Here is a 24,630-nt window from a genome sequence, read left to right on the forward strand (position 1 = left end):
GGATTCCCTGGAATCCTTCAAATCCCAACAAAATTCCTATCTTCTACAAAAAGACTTTCTGAATCATCTTAATGCTACCACCTTCTTTCAGTTAATTTTCTCCAATTTATCCTATATCTTGTTTGGGTATAATTGTTTATATTTTGTCCCCTCCTTTAGATGGTGAGCTCCTTGAGAACAGAGATCACTTTTTGCCTTTCTTTGGATTTCCAGTGTTCAGGGCCTGGCAAATATTATATACTTCATGAATACTTGTTCACTTGACTTGGTTCTCTTTAAGCCAAAGACACAAACAAGGGGAAAACATTTTTCAAAAGGTTTCAATCACTGTGTTCCAGGCAGCTGAGCCATAATAATAATAGCTCCCATCTATATCATGCTTTAGAGTTACAGATTAGGTCACCTACATCATCTCATTCTCTGGAAGGTAGATAGTTCCTTTACTGTCATTCCCATTCTACAGATGAAGAAAAAGGCTGAGGAAAATGAAATGACTTGTACCCAAGTTCATAATCTGAAAAGTGGGAGAGTTCGGACTCCCCTTCACTGTGCCCCCTGTTTATAACAAGAATTTTGTAAATCAGCAGATACACCTTCTACGTATATTAAAAAAATGAAGTTGTCAGCCACTGCAAATGGACCAAGATAGAGGTCACATGACTAAACCACCCCTGCACCCAACAGTCTCTAATGTATTTTATTCCAGTTTCAATCTATTAATCAGAGGAGTTTGGAGAGCAATAATTTAAACCCTGCAATAATCAATTCCATAACACATTAACAGAAACTGCGTTCAAACTTTGCCACGCCACTGACTGCCTTGGAATCTTGACAGGAGCCCTAGGGCCATGGCTAATTTGCATAAAATTTACATAAAATTGTAAATCAAGAATACATGCACACAGTTTTAATATTTGTTGATGCTTAGATCTTTGCTGATAGATGGATTGAAAGAGTCTGTGGCTTTATTTCATTTGCAGTAAAATTCTGCAGCTGGTCATATGTGTTCTCAACCTTCTGTTGCAGGGAAAAGGGACCCCATGGAGTGATTGTTGTGGGGGGCAGTGATTGAACTGCATTAAGGGTTTCCATCTTCTACAATACAAAATTAGTTGTCCCCTGGATACCATACTTCATAAGTAGCCTGCTCCCAGTACCTTTATAGATCTATGTCATTGTGATCGATGACCAACATTCGGTCTTGCTGGGACCCAGGCAACACTAGAAGTTAACCTGCATAGAACCTGAGAAGTATCCTTTTAATACCAAGGCCACTGAGGCTTTGTTCTCAAAATGCTTCCATTTTAGCCAAAACATTCCACAGACACTGCCCTCTTCCTGTTTTGGGTTTTGTTTTTGTTTTTCCCCAGGACTAGGACTAAAGATACCCAAACCATCTCAAACCCAGGAAAGCATCTGTATCTTCCGCTATCTGAGTGATAATGCAGAACCCAAGAGTGTGTGGATCTTACTGCATGTCCTATTGCTTGGGATCACAAAGCTTTCTCCTAATGATTTAACAGAAAAAATAACTTTGTGGCATAAAACTACAAATATCTAGCTGATATTCTCAGTTATTCCTATCTTAGAAAGATAAACAGACAGACATAAATCTATCTCTTATTTAAGTATACTCTTTATATCTTTCAGATAATGAAATAAAGTTGTATTGAAAATTAAAATTATCTGTCTAAAGTGCTTTGGAAACCTTAAGCATTATATAAATGTTAGCTATTAGCATTATTATAGCTGCCTGTTAAGATATCTCTATGTCTGTCTGTCTGTCTCTCTCTCTCTGTTTCTCTTTCTATGTCTCTATCTCCCTCCTTCCCTCCCTCCTTCACAACAACCCTGCAAGATAAGTGCCATTATTATCCCCATTTTACTGATGAGGAAACTGAGGCAAGAGAGGTTTAGTAATTCATCCAGGATCACACTGCTAAACTGTCTAAGCAAAGACATGAACTAAGATCTTCCTGACTCCAAGTACAAGCATACATGTACTGCATCACTTAGCTGTCCAGCTAAGATATCAGTTTGAGTCATATAGACAAGAATTTGCTTTAGAGATTCAATCCAATCCACTTATTTAAATACCCTTCTACTATAGTAATTAAAAAGAAAGAAAAATAAAACCTTAACAGTGAAAGGAGGATAGTGGTCTGAGAACTAGCAAGATAAAGGTTCTTATATCCACAGCAGGTTTTTTGATTCACCTTGACCTTTCTCTCAGCCCCTTCCCAGCTTACCTTGGACGATCAAGTAAACCTGGGAGGTCTTGGGCTGGTGCTGTGTCTGCACTGAGCATGTATAGGAGCCCTCATCATAAACATCCACTTTCTGGATGCGGAGACTGTATTCCAGAGCAGTCCGTCTCTCCAGTTCGACCCGGGGGTCCAGGGACCACTTGTCTTGTCCAGCAAAAATGATGCCAGATCGGTTTAACCAGGCCACCTTGGAGCTCCTATCTTCTACATAACACCTGTCAGAGGAGAATGACAATATTAGGACATGAGCCATAGTTTGATCTAGGTTCATTCTCCCTACCAGTGGTGAATGACAGACCTCAACAAGACCAAGCAGAAAAAAAGTTATGAGAAGGAAGATCTATTCCATGACATCATTACTTTTCTTTCACATCGAGTCCTAAGAACTGTCCTGTTATTTCTTTTTTTAAAAGTCTTCTAGAATAGGTAATGAAATATATTACCTTCATTTTAGCATACAGGCTCAGGACTATGAAAGCAGAAAACTGTATGCAATGTTTTTGCTTTGCTGTTTTTCTTTGTTTCAAAGAAGAATAAAATTCTGGGGTGAGAGGTACATCTAGTAAAGATTGTAATATAAAAACAGAATTCATCCATAATTTAAAGAAAAAGTCCTTTGGATTTCAATTGGAGTTCTTATTATTTTTTGTTTGTTTGTTTCATGGACTTCTTTGACTGCCATGGACTTCATGAACTGAAGGCTATGGACCTCCTTCTTCAAATGTTTGCAAGTGAATAAAACACATAGAATTATAAAGGAAATTAATTATATTGAAACACTTATCAAAGTATTATAAAACAAATCCCAGGGCCTTCTGAAATATATTTAAGGACTCTTGATGGCTGGTGTACCTTAACATAATGCCTGCTTTACATGGATAAAAATTAAGTGAACCCATTACATTTATGGAATTATTCAGCAACTAGGTGGCACTGTTGATTGGATCCTAGGCCTGAGTTCAATTCCAGCCTCAGGTATTTATGAGCTGTGTGACCATGGCAAGTTACTTAACCTTAGTTTACTTCAGTTTCCTCAACTGTAAAATGGCAACCATAATACCACCTATCTACCAGAATTATCATGAGGATCAACTGATATATTTGCATACTGTTTGCAGACAGTAGGTACTTAATAAATACTTATCTTCCCCTTATTTTACAAATCATTTTAGACACTTTAAGTTATGTCATCTGATTGTCACCAGACAATGAGGAAGGTAGGTATGATCTCCTATTCCATAGCTGGTTTGGAAGAGAAGACTCATGGGTGAAGTACTTAGCCAACATCTCATAGTTTGTTAAGTGATATAGAAAAGACTGGAAACCAGGTCTCCTGAGACTTGCATACTTTCTTCTATATCATAGAACCTCAGAAACAGGGTTGAGGACAATATGTCTTCTCTTTTCCCTTTCTGAAAGAAGGGCATGCAAGCTAATCATCCTCCTCCCCCGTGAATTATTTATTTTTATTTTTATTTTTTATTTTGCTTTTTTGGGGAGGGCAATTGGGGTTAAGTGACTTACCCAAGGTCACATGGCTAGTTTTTTTGTGTTAAGTGTCTGAGGCCAGATTTGAACTCCTGACTCTAGAGTCAGTACTCTATTCACTGTGCCACGTAGCCACGCCCCCCTTGAATTCTTCAAAACATTTTTCTTGGACTTCTCCTTTGTTCTTATCCAATTCTATTTCATATGAACCATAGCTACCTGCTATAGTCTTCCTATGAGGTTGTAAGATCCTTGAGGACAGAGACAATGTGAAATATCCAGTGAATAATAGACATGTGCTTATAAAATACTTTCTATATTAGCAATCATCAAGGGCAACTTTTTTTTAGTAAAAGATGTGTGTGTAGTAATGATATGACTGGCCACCCAGTTGAATAATTCTATAAACATGATCAGTTCACTGAATTTTGATCCATCTAATTCGGGCGTTCATAACCTGAGGTCTACCACCCTCTGAGAAGTCCATAGACATATTTCAGAATGTCCTGAAATGAATTTGTAAATTACTTTGATAACTTTATTCCCATATTATTGGTTACCTTTATAATTCTATGTGCTTTATTCACTTGAAAACATTTTGAGAAGAGGTCCATAGTCTTCACAAGACTTCCAAAGAAGTCCAGCAAACAAACAAACAAATTAACTTGTGATTTCATCTGAGGGGTACTCACAGATGTCTACTCCCTCTACCAATGTAGATCAATAACTCATCTATAATAATGCTAATTAGTAGTAATAACAATAATAGCTAGCACTTATATAACTCTTACTATGTCCCAGACAATGTGCTAATCACTTTACAAATAATCTCATTTTATCTTACAACAACCCTGGGAGGTAGGTGTTATTATTATTCCCATTTTACAGTTGAAAAAAACTGATGCAAACAGAGGTGAAGTGATTCCCCAAAGTCACAAATCTAGTCATCTTCTAAGGTTGGATATGAACTTGGGTCTTCTTGACTTCGATGTTAATGAGTTTTTGAGTTCACTCATATTAGTTCATCCAAGGTTACTCAACTTGTATTGGTGTTAGAGTACTGATTAAATCTGTGTTTTCTTGAGCCAACCCTTCTCTCCATAGTGCCAAAATGCTTCTCAAAAGCACTCAATCTAGCATGGTAACTAACATGTTAATATTCTGTTCTTTTGACTCATCCTTAGTCTTCTGCACAAGCATATTTCAACTATAATTAACCAAATGTCCCACCTATGTAGGTAGAGATAAGAGTATTTGCATTTCCCAATCCTCCTCTGAACCTTATTTGAAAATTTACACCAGAAGTGTATAAGCACTCAGACAGGAAGACCTAGGAGATCAGAGCAGGGCATTTTTCCTGTCAAGGAAAGGGAGAGAACAATCACTAATCACTTGCCAAAGTTTTGGTTCCAGCTGCTGAGAGCAGCAGGTGTTGGCTAGCCAGAGAACAGAATGGCATCCCTTCTAGCCATATTAGAATGATTTAACTCATCCCATAAAGGAGTAAACATAAGAGCAAATCATATTTCAGCATACACAGACCAAAGAAAACAATGAAAAGAAAGGTACTTGATCTGCATGATCACTCAAGTTAAAATCTCAGCAGAGTCCCTGTCTCAAAAGAAAGAGTAAACTAACAACAATAAAAGTAAACAATTTCAAAATGAACTTATTTCTCTCCTTTGTTTCTTGAAGCATGGACCAATGATGCTCTCTCTTAAGTGCTATGAAATAAGGCAGATAAGTTTCTCTTTGCTTCCCTTCGGCTAGGTGGTTCCCTGGCCAGGAAGGAAAATGTCACAGATATTGTTTCCTACACATACTTCATGAAGCACTGTCTGCTGGGCAACAGGGAAGGTAGGGAATGAGCAAAGGTCAGACTTCTATGGCAGAAGGCTATTAACACTCTGTTCCCCAGTTATGTCCTGCTCCTACCCAGAGATTTCTTTTGCTGCAATTCAAAATAGTCAAGCATGAAGTTACTCTACTTGAGTGGGAATGAAAGAGTAGCAGAATAGCTACAGAGTAGGAGTTGGAAGAAAAAAACTAGGAGAGACGGGAAAAATGGAAAGAATGGTGGATTTGGAGTTAGTCAATCTGGGCTTTAATTCCAGCATTGCTACTGAATATCCCTGTGACCCAAGTCAAAGTAACATAACATTTCTGGCTTTCAAATTTCTCTTCTGTATAATGAGAAGTTTAGGGGCTGCTAGGTGGCTCAGTGAATAGAGCACTGGTCCTGGAGTCAGAAGGGCCCAAGTTCAAATCCAGCCTCAGACACTTAACACTTACTAGCTATGTGACCTTGGGCAAGTCACAACCCCAACTGTCCCTCCAAAAATAGGCAAAAAATTAAAAAATGAGAAGTTTAAGCTAGATAGTCTCAAAGGTCCCTTCAAGGGGGACTCTGAATTTCTGTAAATTTATTGTTCAATTTATTATTTAGTCCCTTGGTTTCCCAAGCAGCCAAACTGATAATGATATGCATTCCTCTCTCCCAGAGTTTCAATAGATGTTTCTATTCCCATTCAGTTTCTTTCTAGCTTTATAATCATGATCAAAGCATTGTCTCTGAGCCTCACTTTCCCTGGGCCTCAATTTCCTCACCTGTACAATGGAGACAATATTGACACTGCTTATTTTTCAGAGTTAAAGTATTCCTTAACTATAAAACAGGGCAGCTGGCTTGTGCAGTGGACACAGTGCTGGGCCTCGAGACAAGATGACTTATTTTTTGAGTTCAAATCTGGCCTCAGACATTTAGTAGTTGTGTGACCCTGGGCAAGTCACTCTTTTTTTTTTTTATCTATAAAATGAGCAGAAGAAGAAAATAAAAAATCATTGAAGTATCTTTGGCAAGAAAGACTTAAATAGCTTTGGAACCAAACAAAAAGCCCAACACAACTGTAAAATGACTCAAGAATAACAACCATAAAGCATTCTCTAAGAATAAGCTAATATGTATATATGTAAATATACACTACACACACATACACACACAAAATTTTTTCTTCTATCTTCCTAACACTCATGCACCATCTACCATGGGCTTACTTGGGCTAGTTTCCCTTGCACATGTATGACAGAATATTTCATATCAAAACACCTCATCTATGGTACATAGATTTTTCTAAGACTATTCTTCAACTTTAGTTGGTATCTTTTCCCTTTATTATTTAGAAAGAGGATTTCATCTAATGAGCCAGAAGTCATAAGTTAAGATTTAATGTCCCTTCTCTTTCTCTTATCTCAGATATAGTTGGGACAACATTTTATTCAATGCCTCAGTTTCTCAGGCAAACACATAATGATATGCATTCTTCTATCTTAGAAATATTGTAGTGATTGATAATGTAATACATTTGAAATAATTTGAGTTACTTGGAGAATTGTGTAAGATCAACACGAAGCGGTATTTTTGGTTGCCTCTTTCCAATGTTGAATTTTATTCTACCAGCTCCCAAACTCTGCAGCATCATGTCTCTGTCCTAGCATTTACAGCACCTCTCAATTTAAAATCATCTGTGAATTTAATTAATGGGTTGTTTGCTTGCCTCTTCTAGATCATTAATGAAGTTGTTAATGTTGATTTTCCATGGTTTTTGCTGTCAAGAACTAAAATGCTCCTCTTTAAAAACATCTTAAAGCTGACATCATTTATTCTCTTGTACCTTCCCTTCAAGTATAACTTATTAGTATCTATCAGTTTTTCAATAACACAGTCTAATGTCATTTAAATGTATGCAAATTCATTGAAGACAAGGACTGTCTTATCTTGTTGATCTAAATTTTTAATTTTCTTCAGAACTTAGAAGAGTGCTCTGAAAACAGCACGTGCTTAATAACTGTTGTATTTTTCCATTGTATCCCTATGAAATGTGTTAAGTTAAAATTATATATGTAATCTGATTTCTTAATAATAATTTTAAACATAAGCAATAACTGGAAACCTATGTGGCAAAAACCAAATAAAAAGAACGTGCTCTGGAGTCCCAGGATCTGGTTTTATAGCTTGGCTCTGCCATTGACTGTGACCTCAGACAAGTCATTTCAACTTTCTGGTCTTTAGTTTCCTTATTTCCTAATCTGAAGAATGAGTATTTAGGCCAGGGGACATCAGAGGTCTCTACAGCTTCTAAAACTATGATCCTTTGATTTTCTCCTCTCCTTTCTTTTCCTCTCTTTTTCTCATATATACAAATATAAACATAGAAACATGGCATAAACAAAGATTAAAAATAAGAAATAACATAAGAAACTTGCTAAATCCATTAAAGGTTTATATATGTATATATGTGTGTTTATGTACATACATACATAAATGCATACATACATATAATTTGATGACTCCCGTCTGTTTATCAAGTGATATCTTTCCTTCCTGCTTTTACATAAGGACCTTGAGTTGCTGTGGCCCTTTGGATGGGGAAGCGTGTGTATACATACTTATGAGATAAGATCTGGGTCTGTGATTTTAGTTGTACAGAAAAAGGAAATGCCTTCTAGGATAAAGGTCAGCAACTTCTCCAAAATCTAAAGTCTTAGACAGCGGCTTAGATCTCCAAGATATTAAATGACTTGTTCAGGTTAGTAGAGATAGTATGTGTCAGGGGCAAGGCAATCTTCATGGCTTAGAAATTGCTTTGTTTTGCTTTGCTTCCGTCTCTCTTCTCCCTCTGTCTCTCTCTGTCTCTCTCTTTCTCTCCCTCCCCCCTTACCCTGCCTTTTCTCCTTCCCTCCTCCTCTCCCTCTTTTTCTATTTCTCTGGCTATGTATCCTCTCATACACATATATGCTTCAATTTAATACTTAGTGACTTCAGTTCAAAGGTTGACATAAGGAAGCATGATAAAAAATACATTTTGGAAAATACAGCTTAACAGAAAGAAAAAGGAAGTGTCAGAGTTGACTATATGTCATGCTTTAAGAAGAAATTCAGGAATTACTAAAAATGTTGCAAATCAAATAACATAAAATTAGATTTATTATACTTTAACAGACAGGAAATGACTAGTTGTATACATGGGAGCCATGTCTTTCTGTGAACAGTTAGATGACCAACTTAGAGCAGATCAAAATGAATAATGAATAAAAATGAGAAGATAATGGTGTTCAACTGAAGCAACTCCAACCTGAACTATTTAAACTGATTTTTTTTCCATAGCCATTGCTGTCAAAAAACTTTGAAATGGATAAAAGAACAGACACCCATTATTAGAATTATCTAAGGAAGTTTAATCTACACAAATATATTAAAATAGAAAAAATGAAATTGTAAAAAACCCAGAAATTACTTTAATCATCAAGCACTTGATTAATGAACCAAGTAGAGAGTTATGATGCCTGGCAACAATACCAGTTTAGAACATTAACTTGTTTGTAAAATCTCATGGAGAAGGATGGTAAAACATGATTTGAACTGCCCTTATTCCAAGTCAGGGGGCAAAAAAGTTTACAAGAAGCCTGACGGTTGACTCCTTACTGTTCCAGAAACAAGCCACTCCATCCCCCAGCTCTGGGCATTTTGTCTGGCTGTTTCTTCATGTTTGAAATTCTCTTCCTTCTCTGGTCTGACTACTCACCTATCTGGCTTCCTTTAAGTGCCCATTATAATCCCATTGTCTACAGGAAGCTTCTATAACTTCTGTTAATTAGAATACGTTCTATTCATCAGTTATTTTCTATTTATTTTGAATATCACTTTTCTTTGAATAAATTACCTAGCATGTTGTTTCCCCATTGCATTGTAAGATCCTTGAGGGCAACAAAAGCTTTTTGCATCCCCTATGCTTAGCATAGTGGTTGGCACATAGTAGGCGCTTAATAAATGTCTACTGAATTGAATTGACTAAATTAAACATAATCACCCTCAGGGCAGTTAGGGTTAACATTAAAGGAAAAAAAAACAGAAATTCTCTTTAAAGATTTTTGTAACAAATTCTTCTACATCAGTGACATTGCAGCTACCACATTAGAACTCCATCATTACACTGGTTTAATAGTCAACAAATAATATCCTTGCACTATTAATCAATTGTGTAAATATAAAGATGTGGCCTCTGCAGCATATATTTATAAAAGCCCGCCTATTTCTCCTTATGTTTTATCAAAAATGATTTTCTCCTTTTTAAAAAAAAATATTATTTGGTTAGATCTTAAGTTCCAAACTGTCTCTTCCCTCCCTATCTACCTGACACTAGAAAAGGATACACACATACACACACATAAGTGTATATGTATGTTTGTATATGCATATATGTAGATATACACATATATTTTATTTGCATGTATATATACGTATGTATGTTTGGTGTGTATGTGTGAAATCAATCATACTATGCATACTTCTATTTATCAGTTCTTTCTCTGGAGGTGGATACAAATCCCTTCAAAGGTTCTTTGTAGTTGATTTAAGCAATTATAATACTCAGAATAACTTACAGTTCACAGATATTCTTCAAACAATACTGCTGTTACTATATAAAATGTTCTCTTGGTTCTGCTCATTTCACTCTTTATTATTTCATGCAAGTTTTACAAAACAGCAATGATTTTGATGAACATATAGATTATCTAAAAATTTTATAGTGATGGCATATGTTGATTTCCTTAACTCCAATAGGTTCGATTATCTTCATTCAGACATTTTGTGATATTTATTTCTAACCCTATTCTTTCTTTTGAACTCTGGTCACAAATCACCAACTGCCCTTTGGACATTTTCCACTACATATTGCATAGTCCCACCAAGTCTAAAACAGAACTTATGATCTTTGCCATAAAACTTATTCCTTTGGCAGACAACAAGGTGGCAGAGTCATTAAAAGTGCTACCTTTGAATACTACCTCAGACAATGACTAGCAGCGTGACTCAACAAATTATTTAACCTCTCTCTCGGTCTTAGTTTCCTCATTCATAAAATGGGATGATAGTAACCATTATCTCACAGGACTGTGAAGTTCAAATGGGATAATGCATGCAAAGCATTTTGCAAAATTAAATCACTATAAAATGCTAGCTGTTATAATTATTCTTAGATTCCATATTTCTGTCAAAGATATCTGTCATGAAGGTTCTAGTTCTAAAGACATTCTTGACCTTCCCCTGTCCCAAACAACTCAGCTAATCAATTGCAAAGACCTGTCAATTTTGTCCCCGATATTCCTACATCTCTCCTATCAGTTCTCTTCTCTCCACTCACATGACTATTGCCCTGTTTCACATCATCATCAACTCTCACTTGAATTAATACCATAGTCTTTTAATTGATCTGCTTGCATCCAGTCTCTCTCATTGACAGTCTAACCTCCACACAACAGTCATATTGATACTACTAGAAGTCAGGTCTGATCATGTCACTCCTCTACTCAAGAATTTTCAGTGGGTCACTATTGTCTCTTGGATAAAATACAAATTTCTTTTTGGGGAATTAAAAACCCTTCGCAATCTGTTTCCAACCTACCTGATAAGACTGTTTTCCCATTATTCCTTATGACTAATTCCATGTTCCAGTCACACTGGCCAATTTGCTGTTATCCATAAACAATATTCTATTACCTGTGCTTTTTTGCCTATATACTAACTGTCCCCTATTCCTGGAAACCTATCCCCTTTCACCCTTTTTCTTTTTTTTTTTTTTTTTAAGCAATCGGGGTTAAGTAACTTGCTCAAGGTTACACGGCCAGTTATTTCTGGGTGTGGTGCTGAGTGTCTGAGCCCGGGGATTCGATCTCCAGGTCGTCCCAACGCTGGAGCCAGTGCTCTTACTCGCTGAGCCACCTGGCCGCCCCTTCGCTGAGCCACCTGGCTGCCCCTCACCCTTTTTCTTATTGAAATTCCCAGTTCCCTTGAAAGTCTGAGTTCATATCTCATTTCCTACTAGAGTTCTTCCCTAATCCTTCCAATTTTCAGTACTCTCCTACCTATCCCTATGCCCAACTAAGATTACATTGTATTTATTTTCCATATATGTTGCACTTATTTTAGCTATATACCTACTGTTTCTCCTCAATAGAATAAAAGCTTTTTGAGGGCAGGAACACATTTTTTGTCTTTGTATCCTTGATACTTAGCACATAGTACATTGTTATTTAATACATGCGTGTTCAGTTGAATTAAACCATGTCTTCTTTGCTCTACCTCATTTCTCCATATGGAAGACTTCCTGAGTTCCTTAGCTAGAAATTAACTCATTCCTTCCTTTAACATCCATGGTCTTTTGGTAGGATCAGAGATGGAAGAAACCTCAGCAGTTATCTAATCTAGACTTATTATTATATAGATGAGTTTAAATGACCAGGATCACACAGAGAAGTGGGAAAGAAAGGATTTGAATCCAGGCTCTCAGATGCAGCACTGTTTGGCCTGCACTACACTCCCTTTACATCAACTGGCAAATATTTCCATTTCTTATATTCATTTGTGTACATGTATACATTTATTTGCAAATGCTTACTGAAATATAAGCTACTGTCATCAAGCACCATATTTGATTTGTCTTTGTTTCTCCCACTGCACCAATATACTACCTTGCATAAATATTTGTTGAATAAAAGAGTGAATGAATGACTATTTTGGCATTACATCCATATATCTATGTATATATGATTATACAAAGCCTGATCACAACTACAGTGAATGTAGTTAGAGAGAATGATGTAGACTGGGGTTAATGAAAGTTAGTAGAGTAATAAAATGATGCCTGTCAGCTATCATAAAAAAGTCACCCAGGAAGTGAATGATTTCATCTAGTCAAATATATACACACCTTACAATTCTGTACCTCATCATCAGGATGGGAAAGTATAAAGGACTATACAATTATATAGTTCTGTCTGTTTGGTGGACTACCCACCCCAACTACAGAACAATAGTTCGTAAACAAAAGATAAAATGAAATTTAAAAAAAACTGAGAAGGTAAATGGAAGAGTTTTGATCTACTTTATCCAGGTACCTGAGACCATAAAACTGTCAGAAAAAAAAAATCAATGCATACCTGTAAAAAAATCAAGCATTGGATCTCTGCACATATTTTACATCAAAGTATATTATGCATACTGGTACAAACACATACATCAGCTATATTATTCACACTACACAGGACTATGCAATGTGCTTCAGAAAAGGTTTAATATAATTGGATATAGAAAAAAAGTTAATTCAGACTATACCAGAAGATCTTGAAAAACCATATTCTCTGACAGTTTAACCATGATGTAGCTGATAATAATTATCTATTAAGACTCAGTTAATGTTTAATGTGGATACAATTACAATTGCAATGACACATTTCTATTTGGATTTAATAAGGCACTTTTCATGGGCTAAATATATACCAGCTGAGTATTTAGAACAAATCCAAATTATTTATCAAAACTTTATTTGTATCAATTCTATCTTCTTTTTACTAAATCATCAGTAAGTTTTATTTCATTTCTTTCTGGCTATTAGGATCATGAGTATGTGTTTTTTCTTTTCTATTTCCTTTTTCACTCTTTTATTTAAAATGAGCTAATTCTTCCCTTTTCAGTTTTAACTTAATATCAGCATCAAGGGTCAACCAATTTGAGTGATGGTTTATATTAAGGATATGATTCCCAATATTCAAGCAATCAGAATCTAAAATGATGGATAGGGAGTGGTGTTGAGTGGGGCAGGTTGACCAGGAATTTGTTGCAGGTCTAAGGCATAGTGCATATCCTTCCTTTCCATGGCAGTTTTCCACTGGCCCCACACTGCTGAGTCTTTCACTAGCTCACAAGATCATTCTCATTCTTTTGTTTGGTTCCATATTGCCATTCTCACAGCCATGACACTGCTCTCCCAAAGACTGCCTCCTCCTAATACAGTTTTCCCTGTGGTGTATTTATTAGAAGGGACACTAGACTTGGAATCAGGAACCTCAGAAATTTAACTAGTGTGTGACCAAGTCATAGAGCCTCTCTGGGCCTAAGTTTCTTTGTTTATAAGATGGAAGAGTTGGACATGATGGCCTCTGAAATGGCTTCCAGTTATAAATTCATGAAGATTCATTCCTACACACACACACACACACACACACACACACACACACACACACACTCCTTCCAGGTATTGGGACATCAGGGATTATCAATCATGCTATGATGACTTAGGCCAGACTCTGGTGGATAGGTTACTCTTTTTCTCAACATCACTCCACTTGCACAGTAACAAACTTCTCTCTGTGTCACCCTTCCTCCAAATTAACTTGCTCAGAACAAAATAACTACAAATTATAGCTCTGCTAACTGTCACCAGAGAAATTCCTTTTCTATGAAAAAAAAATCAGTAGCCACTTATTCATTATGTAAGTATATTTATCACCTAATAATTCATTTTATGTAGCCCAGTTAAACAACCTGGATTTGCAAGTTTATTATTGGAGAATTCATTTAACTTTAGCTTTTTCTTTTATAAAGAAAAAAAAGAGCAAAGTAACACTCAGGCCTGGTGGGAAAGTCAATTGAATCATCGTGGTAAATCTGTCTTTTGAGGTCCATTGGCCTTTGTGAACCTGAAATGGGTCTTTGTTTCCCCTGGTCCTTTAGTACATAAGGAAGACTGACTTCTAGAAAAAATGCTTTATTACATGATTCCCTTTGCCATTTTATGGAAGGTGGCAATCCTCATAGCACTTGTATGATATTATTTATTGCGCTGAGGCATGATACTATCTAATCCCTGTAAAGAAGGTCAGAATTACTGATCATAGGGTCAAAAATAGGGAAGTAGGGAAATAATACAATTATTCTAGAGTCAGACCTCCTTAGTTTGTGCTTGGGTATTTCATTTGAAATATTACAAATTCCCAAATTTGGATATTGGCTAAGATGGAAGAGGGATGATTTCATGACCACAGGGAAGTCCTGGGTGAGGAAATTCTCTCTACCAAAGAAACTCTATAACTTACAATGTTACATAATTGCCTTTATATGCAAAATGTAAATTTAAATAAAAACATACCAAAATCAAGCATGGGCTGCTTCCAGATAATCTATCATTTCATGAAAATTTATCCCCCTCTATTACTGTTTAAACAAACAAGAGTTGTCCCTAGGAACAAAAAAATCTTAAAGATACCACAAGAATGTTATGGTCTAAAGAATCATAGAATTTTAGAAGAGGAAGGGTGGACCCTAAAGATTATCCTTTTCAACTCCATCATTTTCCAGAAGATGAGCCTGAAGCTTGGAGAAGCCAAAGTACTTACCCATGAAAACGCAAATCTTGGGAAAGGCAAGATTTGAACCCTGGTTTTTTAAATCTATGAGATTAAACTGACTAGTCATGCCAAGGCTACTTTCTGAGGAGCAGTGAGTTATGGGAGGTATAATTGATTGTCATAACATTTTTATGTCCTCCTTACCATTCATGGATTCAGAGAGAAGAAGAATTATAGATTAAAGAATGTAAGGAAAGTTAAGATTTTTGTAGTCTATTGTTAACAAGAAAGATTGAGATGAAGACAGAGAGAAGGAGAGAAAATTGATTTCTATCTTCATTCTATCTGGACTCAATTCCAGGAAAAGTGTTAAAGAAATAGCTGGTGTGGGTTTTTCCAATTGTCATGGTCATCTTAGGAAAGATCTGATTATCTCCCCATGCATCATGACATCAAGAAAGATGGGCAGCAGCATTCATGCAAGTGGTCCTATTTTAAACTTGGGGGCATTTGGATTAGACATTCATTCCCTAGAATAACCAAAGCTCTGAAATACGGCTTCTTTCTAATCCAACAATTTCCAAATCATTCAGTTTTGGGGAGCAGTGTTGAATCAATGTCCTTGGCTTAAATTAACATGATGGATAAAAATCCAGCTCAATAATTATATACTTCTATAATTTTTGATTGAATAAATGCCCACCAACCATAGAGAAAAAAAAAGATGTGATCTCTATATTCTAGGGGCCTTCCATGACTGACTACTTTATACGTAAAATTGAGATAAAGAAAGGGGCCAGGGAGACAAGTGATCAAGCTCCTTTAAATATTCCTAGGAAGCAATTCATTTACATTATAGATGTAACTAAGAATGATAAGGAGAGTAGTCCATATGGTCACCTCAATCTATGGAATGCTATGTTTCAATAAAATGAAGAAAAATCATTGATTTAGAGCTGGAAGGGACCCTAAAGGCCATGGAATCTGTCTTCCTCATTTTACAGATGAGGGAAATTATGGGTGATTTGTCTAAGGTCATGTAGCCAATATCTAAGGAATAAAGAATCAATATCTTTGTGGATCCAACTTCAGCTCTCCATCCAAAGTGACATATTAAAGACTCACTTCCTCATTTTATAGTCATACCAGACATAACATCCTGTGAATGTCATTGTAATTATAATATGCCTCATAATTCCATGAAGTCAGTTAAGGAAGGAATTTTGTCATTTGAAACTTTGTGCCATGGAAGGAGTCAGAGGATGTGGATTTTAATACCAGGTTGGCCACAGATGCCCGTGTGGTAGATTACTTAATTTCTCTGAGACTCCAGTTTTTTCATTTGTAAATTGAGAATGATAGAACTGATGACCTTTAGGGATGGCTAGGTGGCACAGTGAATAGAGCACCAGCCCTGGAATCAGGAGGACCCAATTTCTTTTTCTTTTCATTTTTTTTAAGCAATTGGGGTTAAGTAACTTGCACAAGGTTACATGGCCAGTTATTTCTGGGTGTGGTGCTAAGTATCTGAGCCCTTATCATGACACTAGGGCCAGTGCTCTTACTTGCTGAGCCACCTGGCTGCCCCAAGGGGGGACCTGATTTCAAATTTGGCCTCAGACACTTAACACTTACTACCTGTATGACCTTGGAAAAGTCACTTAACCTCAATTGCCCTTCCCTCTCACCTCCAAAAAAGCAAAAAAAAAAAATTGATGACCTTTAAAGTCTCTTCCAATTTCATAAAAACCTTCTTTTTGGGGGGAGTCAGATTTGTGATTTCACCTGCATGCAGAGCTCCTGACTTAGTAGCTCCCTCCCCTGAACAGATTGATAATACTATTATACTTGGGCAAGTCACTTAACCCTGTTTGCCACATTTATAAAATGATCTGGAGAAGGAAATGACGATCTACTCCATTATCTTTGCCAAGAAAACCCCAACTAGCATCACAAAGAGCTGGATATGACTGAAACTTCTGAATAACAACAATTTGGTTTTGAGAGGCAACACAGCACAGTAGATAGCAAGTGGGATCAGTCCCTGCCTCTGACACATACTGGCTGTATGACTGTATGCAGACTACTAAACTTTCAGTGCCCTAGGCAATTCTCGAAGAAGGTAACCTGCAGAGGGGAGGTTTGCTTACTTGCATTGGTAGAGAGTCTAATACCCTTAGTTCTCTACTTCATTAAAATCACAGATTCCGCCTCCATCCCTATCTTAAATTTTTAGGATTATAGAATTGTTTAGGCTGTTGAGAGAAGATAGGACTTGCCCATGGTCACTCACAGACCAGTATAGGGACATGGCAAGCCTTGAACTTAGGTCTTTCTGCCACTGACGTTCATCCTCTATCAACCACCCCTACACAAACAGCTTAAGTCTTGCCAAAAAGAAACAAAAATAGTCTTCAAAGTGTCTGTTGGTGTTCTCTCAGAACATAGCATCAAAAAGGGGTCCAAGGGAATTTTTTTTAAAAACATCATTTATGAATTAATTTTATACTTTTATGTAAATATAGAAATGTAAAAAGAAAGACCAGAAAATATTTTAAAATATACTAAGTGGGGAAAAATGTAAATTAGGGGGCTCCCTTGCCCCACATGGGAAGAGATATTATCAAACAGATCCATCTTAGCTGAAGGGAACAGTACCATTCCCTCCTCCAGCTGACAGGAAGCCGATAGATCACTGGTGACTGGCTATAAATCACCAGGACACTCCTCACTTGGAGAATTATAATCACACAGATTTTTCTGACTTCCTTGCTTGCTTCCCATCCCCCCATCTTCACCCTACCTCCCCTATCCCCACCTCCTCAATTTTTCCTCTTCATCTCTCTGTAGCCTATCTTCATTTCAAAGGGCCTGTTGCCTGAGAAATCAGTCATTTACCCATAGCCTGTGGTTATTTTAATGATCCATGTGCTTCCTCTACTTCTCTGTCTTACCCTCTCTCCTCCATCCCAATTCTGTTCACCAGGGTTCTCTGTCCCTTTGGAAAACAGGACTCCAAATGCTGCTGTTAAACTTTATCTGGCTGGAAATTGGCAACAGGTCTTCAGGCACTGGCAACCAGTAACATCAGTTACAGAGAACAGCAACACAGCTCTGCCCTGAGAAGTATGACAAAATCAAAGGCCTTTTATGGCATTATCATAATGATCTCCGCCTGCTTAGTCTGGGAAACAGTACTTGTACCTCAAAACCCATGATGAAGGAGGGGTTAATAACTTCCTAGATAGAAGAGAAGACAAGGAAAAGAAGCAGTTGTTGCTTGGTTTAAGAGAAAAACTAAGGGAAAGTCCTTGCTTTTTACTTCTAGAAATCTAATTATTTTAATAGCAACATCTATTATAGATTTTTATATATACTCTATACTTGCTATCTCTTCTGATAGAATGTAAGCTCCTTGAGGGCAGGATCTATTGCATTTTTCCTTTGTTTCCCCAGTGCCTAGCACCTGTAGGTGTTTAATAGATACTTGTTCTTTGGCTAATTGATTCTGAGACTTCTCCACTGGCCCAAAGTAAAAAAAAAAACAGCTGTACTCAGCAGCATAGGGAAGGTTGTGGGACAAAGCTAAACACCCTAGGATCGATGGTACCATAATTTCTGCAAGCCCTTTACTCAACTGGGTGCCCTTTCCCCAACTCTCCTATGCCATTGGACACTTTGAGTTTGAGACTGTTTTGGAGGAGACTTTTGGCCCCTGAGGGAACATATTCAATAAACATTTGTTGAATGAATAGATACATAAAAGATGAAAAAACATTAAAAAAAACAGAGATTGGGATGTTTGGATCAAAATGTAGATTGACAAAGAAAATTTATTTTGAGATGTTTACTCTCTTTTATATGTAATTTTTGCTTCTATGCTACCTTGCCCCTACCCTAAGTAGGAACAAGGTTGGGGACTATCAAGGATTATGACTGAGTTGGGTCTATGGTGCTGAATGAAGCCTCCTTGACTTGAGGTTGTATGGAGATGGAGAGAATATTTTTGCTTCTGGGAATTTCTTGCACAGGTAGGAGTCAGATTTTAAGAATCAGACAAATAAGTTACCAAGCTAGGAGAAGAAAGTGGTATATGGAACAAAATCAGTGTCCAAATCAGGGATGATTTGGATGAATAAGATCCAAGAAGAGGACAGAGAGGCAAGGACTGAGGTTCAGGCTGGAAGGTAAGAGGCAAGCAAAAGCCCAGGAGTTCTTAACTTGGGGGACCATTACCTTGTCTTTAAAATTTTTTGATAAGTATAATTCAATACAATTGGTTTCTTTTTATACCCCTATATTTTATGTTCTAATTTATTAGTCCAAGAATGGGACCATAACACAAAGAAAAACCTTTGAGCTGGACCAAAAATTATTTCAACTTGATGTCTTCAATTGTTCTTCTAATTCTTTGTCAATTGCCATGAATTCTGTCTTTTAATTTATTGGGAAGTCCCTTCAGCTAGAAAACTAGGCTACCATTACCCTGACTGATCTTGATGATGATGGTTGGTTTACGCATTGTTGGATATGTCATCCATGGTTTGTTTGTTTTTTTTTTAAACAGTGGGTGGCAAAATTAATTTACTTGACTCTCAAACTCTATTCAGATAGTTTCCTCTTAGCAAGAAAGAGAATCGCTATGGTCAGTCTCTTTTGCTCCTTCTCTCTTTGGTATGTATTTGTGACCCAAAATCTAGTACATTGTACCATTCATGCTAATGGGTACTTTCTGATAGCTACCACCATAAAGAAAGGGCAAAGAGAGAAATTTTTGCTTTAGGCATAAAAATATAGCAGGCATAGGATGCCTGGTGACAGAGGGACTCGTCCAAAGACATATGTAATCCAATCTCAATAGCTACAGTCAAGAGAATACTAACATCAACATGGCCCCTAAAATAGTATAGGAAGTATCTACATCCAAATGAAGAATCCAAGTATGGGAAGAATTCAGAAAAGCAGCCTTCACATTCAGTCTCAGGGAAATGGTGATTTAAAGTAATATACACACAATACATATATATTTATATGCATATAAATATGCATAAATATACAGACATATATGTACATATACATATACCTATATATACATATACATGCATACATATATGAACACACATATATAATGCTAGAGTCTGGTTGGCTCTGCTTATTCTCTAAAATCAATCATATTATTTCAAGGACATCCTAGTATTTACAATGGCATTGGGTCCATCTTAATTTTTTTTAATTATATAGATATATATATTTGTATATATATATATATACAAAAAGTAGTTGAATCTCCTTCCACACATCCCCACTCTCCAAGGGATATATATAGACAAAAAGTATATCCATCCATCCATACACACACACACACACACACACACACACACACACACACATACACACCCACACATCCCTTGGAGAGTGGAGATGTGTGGAAGGAGATTCAACTACTTTTTGTCTATCCAGGGCAAACATTTTGTTGGATATATTGTCACTCATGTCAAGATCAGGAGATACAAAACTGTACTCTCTGTGCCTCTGAATTATAGATTAAATCACAATATGTATTTGCTATTGACCAGGTCTCAGAGGACAGTGGAGAGCTCTGGAGTGGAATCAGAGGAGCAAGGTTTAAGCCACAGCTTTACTATTTATTACCTTTGGGACCTTAACTAATTCATTTAACTTTTCTATGTCTCCATTTATTCATGTGCAGAATGAGGTGGTTGGAGCAGGTAACATCCAAGGTTCTTGCCAACTCTAAATTTGTGATTTTAGGATCTGGCCCCAGGATCTTCAGACTTAGATTGTGTCTGTGGAAGTGTTCATTCTGTTCAAAGAGCACAAGAAGTAAGAAGATAATGCAGATGTTCACCAAGAGTTTTTTGTGCAATTCATAAATCATGATCACACAGTTACTATTTTATTTCCATTCACTTTCCTCTTTGACATAAACTACTTATGCATGGATGACAAGGGTCAACATAAATTGTGAATGAAAGGAACGTTAAAAAGAAAAAAAAATAGATGAAGCTACAGATGTAGACATAGATATCACATATATGTGTGTATGTATGTATGTGTATACATATACACACATACACATGTGTATGTGTGGATAGCTGAGCAAGCTGGCATATATAATGGTAATGGTAATTTGAAGATCTTCCCTGCCTCTTGAAACTCTTAAGTGAATTTGAGGATCTGCTCTGATTTGGGGGAAAAAATTTCTGCTCCCTAATAGACCAAAAGAGCCTACGGTGGAAGCCTTGTTTTTCAGGAATGCTCACATCTTGTTACTTTGTGATTGGGCAGTGGGTCATGAGTGTTGTGATATTCTCTGGCCCTAGAGAAGGCTATATGTACCCCGATGTGAGGTTTTGCTTTGAGGATCACTCATGGGAAGAGTTGTGTGATTCGGCTAGATGAGACTCTGGGCAGTCATTCAGTCCCCCAGCTTTGAAAACCTAGATATTGGTGCTTCTCTCTCTGGTAGCTAACTGTATCTATGTGATAGTCAGACAGCTGGAAGCCCTGTCTGTTGGTTAGGTGAATTGTGTTATTTTCTCTGTGGTTTTTTTTGTCTGCTTGTAACTTGTTTGTATTCTCTGAAGTTCAGGGTGCTGACTTTTCCCCCTGAACTAGGTAAATGATATATGTTTGATTAAACTAAGATTGTTAACCCTTTTTGAGTTGCTTTCCTTTAGAAAAGTAGATTTAAGAACCTGTGCTAGCAGCTGTCCTGGGTATGCCAAGGTGCTTGCTGCAACAGCATACACCTGTATCCCTAGCTACTGAGGAGGCTAAGGCTGATATATCTCATGACCTTAGGAGTTCTAAGCTGCAGTAGGTTCTGGCATTCAGATATTTACCCTAAGTTTCGCATCAATTTCTTTGATCCTCCAGGGTAAGTGGAGGCCACCAGGTTTTCTTTGTAGTTGTTCTTGTTCAGTCATATCCAACTCTTTGTAATAAAAACTTATTTGGGTTTTCTTGGCAGAGATACTAGAGTTATTTGCCATTTCCTTCTCTAGCTCATTTTACAAAAAGGTAAACTGAGGCAAATAGGGTTAAGTGACTTGCTCAGAGTCACACAGCTAGTAAGAGTTGAGTCTGGATTTGATTTCAACATGGGTCTTCTTCACTCTAGGCCGGACACTATCCACTGTGCCACCTCACTACTGAGGTCTTCTAAGAAGAGGCAGTGTGGCTAGGGTCAGAAACAGAATAGATCAAATCTCCCATTCTGATTGCACGGGGATCAGGCACATGAGAAACTGCCACACTTGCAGCCTGGCAGATAATATACCGAGACCCAGACTTTAAGAGACATACAGAGAGATAGAGACTCAGAGAGACAGAAAGAAAAAAAAATAGACGATACACAATTTCAAATGCAGAAAGACTATGAAACAAAACCTCCCTGACAATAGTTGGCACTGTTTGTGTGACCACACACAGCTTTAAATGAACTCTAGCCAGTGCCCCTCTTTTTTCACACACTTAAGCATGGTTCTTGATAAAAATCATAGTCAGGGCCACTGCTCCAGAGTCTCATATTTAAGGATCTGACTTCACATTTTCAATTCCATACCTCAGGTGTCACCCTGAGGATTAAATGCCCTCAGCAATATGCTCTAGTGCCTATGAGTCTACAGGGAGTGTGGTGCTGGATCATAACAAGCTCTCTGCTCATCTCTGCTGAGATGGACATGGTTAGATTAATTTGATCCCGCAGAAATGTTTTCCATTTTTCTTCCACCCACTGCACAGTCAAGTTAGCAATTATTTTTTCCTTTGACATAACAGTATGACCTAGCAAAAATCCTAGGGAGGATGACAAGGAGCATATAGATGAAGGAACACAGAGTGAGATCCCTTCCCCCCACTAGCCTGTGGAAGTTGGGACAGTCAATAATATCCATGCACATGAGCTCATCTGGTTGTACCACCTGGGGTTACTAGACTTTCAGACATAGGTGGTATGCTTCATTTCTTCAGTAACAGTTTCTATCAAAAGACCTGTCCTTTATTTATTTGAGTCCAGTCCAATACCGATTAAGTCTGTAAAATGAGATTTAATGATACTTCTCCTAAAATATGGGGAGATAGTAGAAGGGAAACATTTTAAATATTATATCTTAAGGTAATGCTCAGGTGAGTGCCCTCTATGAAAACTATTCTTGGACTCTGACTAGCCTCTCTGCAGGTATGCCTTCCCTTTGGCCTCCTTGATAGCAGTGTCTTCACCTTTCCCCCTAGATCTACCTGCCCCACTGTGGAGGTAGGGCAGAAATGAATAGTCCTGCTCCCAAGGTTTTAGCATGTTTAATAAAAACCTCAAGTGAAGAAAATATATATCTTGTCCTTTGGACAAATATAATTTAATGTGGTAGGATTAACAAAATTCTTTTTTTTCTAAGAAAATAATTGTTAATGTATTACTCTTTCCTGTCCAATGTCCAATGCTGAATAGGCCAATATAGGTGAGAGGTGTTATTATTAATTGCTTTTATAGCTTCAGAATACCTTATGGATTTGGACAGTTATTTAGAAGCTCTTCTCTTTCTTGATTATACCTTTTCTATTCAAATTAGAATGCAAGTGTCTTGAAGACAGGGACTAATTTTCGTCTTTGTATCCCATTCATTAGCACAATGCCTTATACCTAATATTTATTTGAATGTGCTTGGTAATATGAATTGAATTCAAAAAATGAATTCATAATGACCTTTGATCCTTTTATATGTTATTTTGTTAGGCAGTGATTAAATAGTTAATCTGTCAGAATGGAGCCTCTATACAGAGTTGAGGATAGGGAATAGTGCCATGCAATGAGTCAAATTAAGATTCCATTTTTGCTATATTACTAATCACAGGGCAGAATCCACAGTTGCCCTGTTGTGAATAAATAAATCAGTGCAGGGCAAAACCTAGGTATGACAAAAGCAGTGGGTGCTGAATAAAATTCATTGAAAATAAAGGAGATGCCTTCTACATGACTGCTTCTAGAATAATCCCACCCATCTAACATCTCAAAGATTGTATTTCCTAAAGCCATGAAATGGAATACAAGGGAAGAAAATAATACATTTTGAACCAAGCAGAGTGGTTCTCAAAGTAAACAGTGTGATTCCTTTGATGATCATAGGGTCCTCCACATATGGATCTCATGCCTCCCCACTGGATACAGTGTCCAGTAAGTCAAATTTCAGCACCTCTTGCTATTTTTGTTTGCTAGTTTCTCATCTCTATTGGGTTCTTAGCAGCACCAAAATGGCAGGAGAGGAATAAAAACAAGATTAAAAAAAAGATATTCCTTTGATGCAAAACAAGCCAGTCAATTGGCTCCAAGCAACAAACAAGTAAAGGAAAATTCTCTATTGTCTTGTAAAGTGTGATTCTGGGAAGCTAATGCAGTTTGGTTCAAATTTGCTGGAGGCATTGTTGACATACAGGCAAACACAAATCACAAAACAAAATTCACCTGGTTGTTTTGTTTTGTCCTCTCCAGCTCAGTTTGCTTTATTTAGTTCATCAGAAAGGAGAATCAATTACTATTTTACAAAGAAGACTAGCAAAGGCAAACAGTCTTTCATCAGGGCTTAACCCTTTCTGTTATGTTATTTTGAACACAATTCTCCTATTTAAAGAAGTGGCAGGCAGGTCAGATACTGGGTTGTATAGGGCACAGGTG

At 37.1% G+C, this 24,630-nt stretch overlaps 1 protein-coding gene across 3 annotated transcripts in view; it reads right to left on the bottom strand.

Annotated features, from left to right (window-relative positions):
- LSAMP (limbic system associated membrane protein) overlaps window positions 1-24,630 on the bottom strand; it is an 836,652-nt gene that overhangs the window by 361,018 nt on the left and 451,004 nt on the right. For all 3 annotated transcript variants that reach the window (XM_069069967.1, XM_069069966.1, XM_069069965.1), the window contains exon 2: window positions 2,250-2,482. In XM_069069967.1, coding sequence (XP_068926068.1) covers window positions 2,250-2,482 — 233 coding nt within the window. The remainder of the gene's footprint in view (window positions 1-2,249; window positions 2,483-24,630) is intronic.

The sequence above is a fragment of the Petaurus breviceps genome, unplaced genomic scaffold (assembly GCF_028583685.1).
Source record: "Petaurus breviceps papuanus isolate PSGF00001 unplaced genomic scaffold, PetGlider_PUasm1.0 90792, whole genome shotgun sequence".
Taxonomy (NCBI): Eukaryota; Metazoa; Chordata; class Mammalia; order Diprotodontia; family Petauridae; genus Petaurus; species Petaurus breviceps.